This window comes from Cicer arietinum, chromosome 8, assembly GCF_000331145.2.
Source record: "Cicer arietinum cultivar CDC Frontier isolate Library 1 chromosome 8, Cicar.CDCFrontier_v2.0, whole genome shotgun sequence".
Lineage (NCBI taxonomy): Eukaryota > Viridiplantae > Streptophyta > Magnoliopsida > Fabales > Fabaceae > Cicer > Cicer arietinum.
The window spans coordinates 8012885-8022611 of NC_021167.2; the positions used below are offsets into that span (position 1 = coordinate 8012885).

A 9727-nucleotide genomic window follows, 5' to 3' on the forward strand; every position below is an offset into this window, starting at 1 on the left:
TTCTTTCTGAAAATATAGTCCGTAAAACTCAATACATACACGTATATAACTTCTACCATACATTTTTCAAACTTAAATATAAATAACAGTCAAAATTTATTTAATTAAATTGAATAAAATACATTTTTATTTTTATTTATGTCTCAGAGAAAATACATATTCCTTTTCATAAAATAAAAAGAGATAGTACGATCATGAGTGTGCTATCTAATAATTTATTTTTGAAAATATAGGTAGTTTTTACTTGACACCTCCACCTATATTTCCCACTCTCCAACTATTTTCATTTTAATTTTGTTTTCAGAATGCTTTTTTGTGTCGAAGACAAGGGCTGATAGTAAAGCATTATGAAGCTCTGGATTGAAGTTTAGGTAGTGTGCTATCTAATAATCAATATTTTTAGAAGTTTAGTGTGATTTGAAGTTCTAAAAGTAGATTTTTAAATTTTAAAAACATTTTTTGTTAAACAAATAATTAAAAAACATATGTGAGGCTGAATTTGTTCTCTCACTTCAATGGCATAGTTGCAAGTTATAAAGAATGTTATCGCATACTTATGTCTCATAAAAACGAAGTTCTACCATAAACTCTTGGCGCTTAGGACAACACCAAGCAACTGCTTTTGCTGAACCAAGCACTTGCAATGCATATTCAACAGCAAATACAGGTTCCTCTGCTTGTATAGGCCATTCAGGGTTGTTCTTCAGATCAATTGCTATTCCTGAATCCACTCTCAAACTCACTGGACCAACAATCTGCAACGCGTAAATCAAATCAAATCAAATTGAATGTCTTGATTAACATTAGAGTAGCAAATAGAACCAAATGCTTCAAAATATTTTGTTGTGCAAGATGAGAATTATGAAATCAGAAGAGCTACAATGATCTTACCTGCTGCTGAAGAGATAAGGTAGCATTTGGGCATATCGTTTGAAGAGCTTCGATGTTTGGCTTTTGAGAATTGAAAAGATCTTGTGCAAGACTTGTTGCACCTGAAAGGAATTTGGAACCTGAAGGAAATTCCAGCCGGGCCTGAAATCGTGTAAGATCAAGAAAAAGCCTTTGGAAGTTTCCATGTTGGGCTGTAAATGAAATGGATCCAAATATATCTGCTAGAAAGGAAGACTTTATCCCAGAAGCCTGAAGAAACAATCCTGCTGAACGCTTTCCATCGTCGTCTACTTGTGCTCTGGCCGAATTCTCCCCAAAAGATGTGGTTGCAGCAGCACCTTATACCATAAAAGAATTCAAGAAATAATAAGCACATTATAAAAGAATCTGTAAGGCCCCCTTTAGGGCTCATTTACTTCTTATTTTTCCTGTTTCCATTTCCACCGATAAAATAAACATTGGAAAGGACAGTATGGAAGTTTTTGAAAATGAATTTTCAATTTTTACTTTTCATATGGGGGCTGAAATGGCATTTGGTTAGATAGTATTTAAGTTGTGATAGAAAAAAGATAGAAGTTAAATAGAGATAATGCATTTTCGGAAACACCGAAAACAATGTTTTGAAAATTTTAAAAATATTCAATTGATTTTTAAAATTCATTTTCAAAAACATCCATATTGTGTTCTCTAATGTTCATTTTATCAGTGGAAATGGAAACAAAAACATCAGAAGTAAACGAGCCCTTAGTTTTCTCACTTCTTCATTAAGCAAGGGAATAGCATAATCTTAGGTTAAAGCCAAATGTCCCATAAAAAAAATTACAAACAAGCCGAGAGCTTACCAATCATCCCTGAGGCAGACACGTGAGGATTTGAAAGAAAGATATCATATGGTTGTACCAATTTCAATTTAGGAGTCTCACTTCTCCAGATATCAATGTTTTTCCTATAGGAGAAGACACTTTTGAAGGCCAAACCCGGAAGTAGTGAGCGTGGTACTCTATCATTTTGATTTTGAATACTTTGGAACTGCTCGGGTGACCCTGAAGTGTAGTGCGCAGACAAATGATAACCAGTAGAAGAGTCACTGGTAGTCAAAGAAGCGAGATCAATCGCCATCGAAAATGGTACATCCCAGTAATTACCAGTCTTATCAACAAAAAGACCGGGATAAACTGCCTCCATTGTTAGATCATGATGTGGAAACTACAACCACACAACAATAATATTTTGTATCAGTGAAAAAATTTAAAACCAAATTCAACTTCAATGATCAATCCATGTCAAAATGTGACAACAGAATAAATAAAAGTAGGAAGTTAGTATAATTCGGATTAACCTCCACATACTTGTGGATAGCTAACGTAGAATTAATAATCAACTGTGTGATAGATATACTCGGTAAGCTAGTCTTTAGTTTGGTTACAAAAACTATAAGTTTCTGCACTACTGTTAGAGGTTCTAAGTCTGTTATAGTTAACTAGTTGTTGTAACAGGTTTCTCCAGCTGTACAAGAATTCCTATGAATGTAAGGCTTTGACACTGACTTCAACGGTTTCCCAGAAATTGTTCTCTGAAACCCCTTTACTTGTTCCATCTACAACTAAGAGTCTGGTCAGAGATACAGTGAAGTAAATTTTCTAAAGACTATTCAGTGTGCATTGAGTTTCAACCATCGACTTGCTATTCACTTTTGATCTCTTGGATCTAATTGTCTATACAGTTCCAATCTTGTCTCTCCTTGAGATGACATCGTGTGGGAAGTTTCTGCTGCAGGCTATTTCGGTGTTTGGCAGCAACCTCACTACATGTAAGGAATTAATAGAGTTCGACAGAATATAAAATACGAAGATTGGCAAAGATATGGGGATTGCTCTCTCTCACTTATCTCTCTGGTATCTTTCACCTTCTTGTGGTTTCCAACACAGAAATTTGCAATAAATTGGTAAGAATGGAATGGCTCGTATTTAAAAGATGGGATCCTTGTCAAACAACAATGCTATAGAATTCCAGAACATTATACTTGCAGCAAATACTAAAAATCCTCAAGAATAAAAGCATCGCAAGAAACATAGAAATTCGTAATAAGATACAAATTGACTCTTACTTTATGATGAAGTACAGCTTTCGCACGAGGTTTATCAGTATAGTCACATGAATCTAAGCCAAAAAGTAAAGTATCATCCGGTGTTAACTGGAACTCTGAACATATTCCCAAGGCATACAAAGATTTCTGTCGTAAGTGTCTCCCGAATGTTTTCAACCAAGAGGAATTCCGTGCAGGTTTTTCCTCACTGCTCTTAACGGAGGAAATGAATTTCTGCAAATTGAACTGACCCAGTAAAAATACAAACCTGCAAAACTTTCAAACTTGAATATCAACCAATATAAAGCCCATAACAATTAGCAGACATGGTTCAATTATGATGAAGACATACTAAAAATTAACCCCGCCAATTTTTTAATGCAAACAAGGGCTAATTATGTTTTTAGCATCTATAAAATGCTCACTTATCAAATGGAGTCCCTATAAAATTTTCATTCATATTTAGTATCTCATTTATTGATCTCAGGGACTACAATATAGATAAAAAAATTCACCAAAATCACCATATGGTAACTAAATATGGATGAAAATTTTGGTAGGAACTAAACTTGATAAGAAATTATTTTTATAGGGACTAAAATTATATTTAACTCTGCGTACAATCATTGATTTAGTCAACCATTTTTACTTACATTCATATTCATAAATTCACCCACAATGAACTGGACAAGACAGGAGTTATGTTTTGAAAACTAAAACAGAACTAATTTGATTGATTCTAGAGAAGTAGAATTGATTTTTACATGTTTGGTTGTTCTCAAGTAGAATTGATTTTGCCTACATAATTGATTCTCACTTTAAGCTAGAATTTGGAGCTTTTGCCTCTCCATATTTGAATTTAAGCCATGAATATATTATTCAACTCATTTTTACATGAATGTGAACCATAAATCACTTGGCATTCAACTCACTTTTAATTAGAATCATTTCATTCAAAATCAATTTTTATTATTGAAGAACCAAACACACACAAAGTGTATGTAACTAAACTGAATAAGCTCCTAATCTTCCAGCTTTCCATACAAATCTGTCTGCTTCATTTATTTTAAATGGAACTAACATTAACTCAGCTTGTAGTTGTTTGAAAGATCCCTCTTCCCATTGAAAGAGGCTCTGTCGTCAGCTTATATCCCACACCATTCTTCCATCTAAATTATTTAGTACTTCAGCGACTTTTACCTCCTCGTCAATAGACAATGAAAACAGCCTCTCCTATGATCTTCTAAGAACACTCCCTCCTACCCAAGGATCAAACCAGAATAACGTGCTCTCACCATATCCTACTACTTTAGTAACCTCCCTTGTGAACCAGTTGCAATTCAACCCCCCTATACCCCTCAAACGTTTTTCCAAGCCCCCTGTTCTTAAGTGGAATTGATTCTAATTTCAAGCTAGAATTTGGAGTTTTTGCCTCCATAATTGAATTTTAGCCTTGAATATATTATTCAACTCACTTTTATATCAATTCTCCAACCATAAATTACTTCGCATTCAACTCACTTTTAGCTGGAATCACTTTATTCAAAAACAACTTTCATTACTGAAGAACCAAAATCAATTATAGAGGTGTAAAATTTATTTTGGTGTGTTACGAACCCAAGAATTGGATTCCATTGATTTAGAGGAAGAACAATAATATTTAGAAAAAACATATAAGAAATAATAGAAGAGAATCTCTCCAAAGAAAATGATACACAAGAGCGGATACGCTCCTACAATGGTTTAGACCACTCAATTTCTAAAATTGATAAAAGATGATTTCTAAAGGGATGGAAGCTTCTATTTAAAGACTTCCAATACATTAGGATAGAGATTAGGTCTAGGTAACTAACTAATAACAAACACCAAAACAGTTACACCTATACAACTACTAACAACTTAGGAACACCACCACTAACAAACTCCTATTATCCCTATTCCTATTGATTTCACAAGGCACGAGGCTGATCAGAAACTGTCCAGACACTGTTTTTGATTTACTTCTTGTACCAGAATTAATTCCTTGATTCCACTCTTCAATTCTTCTATTCCCTCCTTCAGTAGCTTTACGTCTGTCTTCAGTTCTTGCATCAGTTTGTGATGTTTGCTGACCCAATTGTCCTTCTTCTCTGCCTCAAAGTGATCAACATCGAGCGGTTCCGACGGAGGTGGTGGCTCGACTAATGCCAGAGATGCAGTATGCCCGAAGCTCTCCACAAGCTGATGGACGGCCGACTGCTTTGGCAGAGGTGTTTGGATTTCATTTGTCATCGTGCATGATTCTTGATTTGACAGTGTCAAGAAAGACACATTGCTGGTCAGAATCTTTTGAGACCAAGAACCGGTTTCGTCATCCTCGCGTTTACCTTTCTCTTCTTGTTTTACCATTTCACAAAGAATTTGTTTGTGGGTTTTGTCTTCCTCTGCCTTACAACCATTGTTTCTCCTTCCAAATCTACGGATCAAACCTGTGGAAAAAGATTCCCAAGTTGGATTTGGGTTTTCTTGATCCCAAGAACGAAACCAAAATAGTATCGAAACATCCAAGCTCATGAATGCCCACTGCACTCTATCGAATCCATAAATTTCATGCTCCACAAAGAACTTTTCAGCCCTTGCAACCCACCCAAAAGGATCAGTCCCTGAAAAGTTTGGCAGCTCCACCTTCTTGGCCCACCAATCCTCTACTTCCATGATCACCGGCACTCCCTCGTGATCCGGCAGGTCAGACCAATTGTTAGGAATCTAAGAATTGGATTCCATTGATTTAGAGGAAGAACACTAATATTTAGAAAAAACCGGTAAGAAATAATAGGAGAGAATCTCTCCAGAGAAAATGATACACAAGAGCGAATACGTTTCTACAATGGTTTAGACCACTCAATTTCTAAAGTTGATAAAAGATGATTTCTAAAGGGGTGGAAGCTTCTATTTAAAGACTTCCAATACATTAGGATAGAGATTAGGTCTAGGTAACTAACTAATAACAAACACCAAAACAGTTACACCTATACAACTACTAACAACCTAGGAACACCACCACTAACAAACTCTTATTATCCCAATTTCTATATCCTAACAGTATGTTTGGGTGCTATCGACTAGAACTGATTATACCTCCAAAATTGATTCTAATTTGAAGCTAAGATATGTAGCTTTTGAGTCCAAACTTAGTTTTTACACTGAAGTTTATTATTCAACTAAAATCAATTCAATTGAAAACAATTTTAGTTACCCCAGAACCAAACAAACACCAAAGTGTATGTTTAAACTCACTTCAGCAAGAGCCAAAAGTGTGATTCTGAAGGCTCAAAATTGATTTTGCTTCTCTATAATTGATTCTAACTCGAAGCTAGTAGTTTTTGGCTCCAAACATCTCAATTTTTTTTCCAACGTGAAATATCAAAACATAAATCATTTTAACTTAAAACAAACTCAATTGAATCAAAATCAATCTCCTTTACATAGAACCAAACACACACTAACAACCCATCAACTAAAAAAGCCACAAACAGATATAAAAATGGAAACTTTTAAAATGGGGGTTGACAAAATGTAAACAAATTGGGGCAAACAGATATAAAAATTGAAACTTTACAAAAGGGGTTGAGAAAATACCAATTATCAGTAAAGGGGAGAGAGAGAACACGTTGGAGAGTGAAACCTTGAGGTTGTGAAAAAGATGGAAGAAGAGGAGCATACATGAAAAGTTGCATGAATTGGAGTTGTCTTTGTCTGGAAAGTCTAGTCCCTCTTGATAAACCCAAAGGGAGAGGGTCACCTGGAACAGGAGAAGCCAATCCATCAAGTGTTTTTGGAGTTGAAATGTCTAAATCATAAAATCCACCACCATCCATTACCCATCTTAGTTTCCTCATTGTCACTGCTCCAACAAACAAATGGTTGTAATATCTTCTCTCAAACTTGCTCCATCTTCAGAGGAGGAAGAGAAGGGAATGAAAATGGTTTAATACTTGATTTTGGATAATCAATGGAATGAGAAAAATAATAATAACGCGCATATCAAAAAGGGTTTAATACGGTATTTGTGAGCTGCGTTGAATAAAAACGACACCCCTATTACATAAGAATACAAAATCAGTCCTCTTATTAGTAATCAAAATAAAAAATAAAAATTCTTTTAAAAACAGTTTTTAAAATAATAAATTTTGATATTAGTTTTTAAAAAATAATAAATAAAACTATTTTTAATATTAACTAGTTTTAAAATAATTAAAAACTATTTTTAAAATAGTTTTTTAAAATAAATATCTAATATTTTCTTAATATTATATATTTTTTAAAATGTAATCTATTAGATTTTAGGCTTAATTGCATTTTTAGTCTATCTGTTATTATTAATTCACGAAATTGGTCCTCTTATTTTAAAAATCGATAGTTGTGGTCTCTCTGATATTTTTGAACTAAAAAAACGATGATTTGACATATTTTTAATGACGTGATATACAAATATGTAATATAGAACCATGTAGATGCATTAATTATTCATACGTCATTAATTAAATTAAAAATATAAAAAAAATTAGAAGTTGAAAGCTAAGTTTTTCGACGTTTTATTTTAATTTCATATGTATTAATTATTCTACATCATCTTATCATGTGTCACGTTATTTAAAATATTTTATATCATAATTCTTTAGTTAAAAAAAATAGAGAGATTGATCAAAATTCTCGACTTTTAAAATAAGAGGATCAATTTCATGAATCAGTAAAAATAGAAGAATTAAAATTGTAATTAAACATAAATTTTATTACATAAAATGTGTGATCCATTAGATTTACAAAATGTCTTAATTTTAAAAAATAGAGGGGTCAAAATTGTGAAATTAAATATATAGGGACCAAAATTACAAATCACTTAAAATAGGGAGACTAATATTGCAAAATTAAAAATAGAGGAATCAAAATTACGAATTACTTAAAACAGGAGACTAAAATTGAGAGATTAGAAATAGATGAACCAAAATTATTGTGATGTGAATTGGTTATTTAAATGAGCTATTGATGTGAATTGTGAACCAAATTGTGTGAAACCATTAATGGCTACCAAAACAAATTTACTATGCTAATTGACATTGCAAGTTGTTAGCTAAAGTGAATTGTATCAATCATATATAGTTGACCTGAAAATCTATAAAAAATAAAAAATGCAAAAGTTCACTTTTGGAAAATCTTTTTGTAGTTTAAGAATTTGAAAGTGTTTAAGGAGTCCAAAATAATATTTGTTAAATAAAAACAAATGATTTGTATCCAAAAATTAAAAAAATATCAAAAGTAAATATATTGAAAAACAAACAAGAATTTAAGATAGAAAGTAATGAGAAAATACCTAAATTATGGGAACTAAGAAGATGAAAAATAGAAGAATGATAAAATTAAGCAGAGAAAGAAAATGATCTGAACATAAAGATTTGTATCTAAAAAAATATTAGTTAAAGAAAAGTAAATCATTTGTATCCAAGAGTTAAAAAAACATAAAGAATAATATATTGAAAAAAAATTAAGATACCAAGTAATGAGAAAAATACCTAAACTAGCTGAGGACGTAAAAATGTTACACAGTCTCATATTTTCCATTGTTATTTGAGGTGACAATTGAAAAAACATGAAGACATAAACATTTTTAGATGGGTGAATTATGAGTCAATGAACAGACAACTAAAAATATAAATTATGATTATGTAGATTTAATGTCGAGTAATCGACAAAGCTATATATCTAATGTGTGCTCTCCATAAAAATTTAGAAATTAATAAAAAGAATGATTCTTAGAGATGACACATAGTGGATGAAATAGTATTAAGTGGCATGCAAAAGGATGAGTTGTTAATAAACAAAATTGATAATTTATTTTAATATATTATAAATAGATATTATTTTAATCAATTCTAAAGGGATAAAACAATAATATATTTAAGTTAATCCCTAAACCTGAATAACCTATCCTCAAATCACACAAAATTGTCAATTTTTAAAAAATACAATGAAACATCTTTTCCTCTCTATCAACACATCTCCACCTCCTCCTCACATTCAATTTTATAATACATCTTTATATATCTATATAAAACAAAAAACTTGAGTTTTAAAGAATTTTATAAAATTCAATTTTTCAAAAAAATATATAGTCGGTAAAACTTAATACATACACAAATATAACTTTTGCAATAGTAAAATATAAATAAAAGTCAAATTTTATTTAATTAAATTTAATCAAATATATTTTTATTTTTATTTCACATCACAGAAAATATATATCCTTTTTCATAAAAAAAGAAAAATAAAAAAGAAAGAAGAGGTAGTACGTACATGAGTGTGCTATCCAATAATTTATTTCCCAAAATATAGGTAGTTTTTAGAAGTGGGGTTGAAAAGTAAGTAGTGCCTAATATCATCCCCCAACCCATAAAAAAAGGCCTAATGTCCTTCCCACGGCCCATAAAGATCTTTTTAAAATAGTATTTTATTTTAATTATTTTTTACAATTTTATTATTTTTAAAAAATTATATAACATAAATGAAATATAAAGTTTTATTTAAAACTAATTTTTTATTTAAAGTTTTATTTTTATTTCTTTTAAATGTTACAACAAAAATATAAAATACTATAAAAATTATTTTAAAAAAAATCTTAAACAAACATATACATGAAATGAAAGATGTACAAATAAAAAGCAAATATTTATGGTGGTTACTGAGGCCTAATTTTTGTTTTATGTACTTTAAATA

The 9727-nt window shown here is 31.3% G+C and overlaps 1 protein-coding gene across 1 annotated transcript; it reads right to left on the reverse strand.

Annotated features, from left to right (window-relative positions):
* Positions 1-488: 488 nt before the first annotated feature.
* Positions 489-7008, reverse strand: LOC101503358 (protein TRIGALACTOSYLDIACYLGLYCEROL 4, chloroplastic-like). Its single transcript, XM_004512393.4, has 5 exons — positions 6596-7008; positions 2999-3245; positions 1734-2097; positions 892-1229; positions 489-755 (listed from the first exon to the last, which is right to left on the reverse strand). The coding sequence occupies exons 1-5, from the start codon at positions 6853-6855 to the stop codon at positions 555-557; spliced, it is 1410 nt and encodes a 469-aa protein (XP_004512450.1). The 5' UTR covers positions 6856-7008; the 3' UTR covers positions 489-554.
* Positions 7009-9727: the final 2719 nt, after the last annotated feature.

Coding starts and splice junctions, on each gene's coding strand:
- LOC101503358 (XM_004512393.4), bottom strand. CDS start 6,855: ATGAGGAAACTAAGATGGGTAATGGATGGTGGTGGATTTTATGATTTA. Junction 3,246..6,595: donor CTCCCCTTTACTGATAATTG/GTATTTTCTCAA, acceptor AAAGTTTTGCAG/GTTTGTATTTTTACTGGGTC. Junction 756..891: donor CCTTATCTCTTCAGCAGCAG/GTAAGATCATTG, acceptor TACGCGTTGCAG/ATTGTTGGTCCAGTGAGTTT.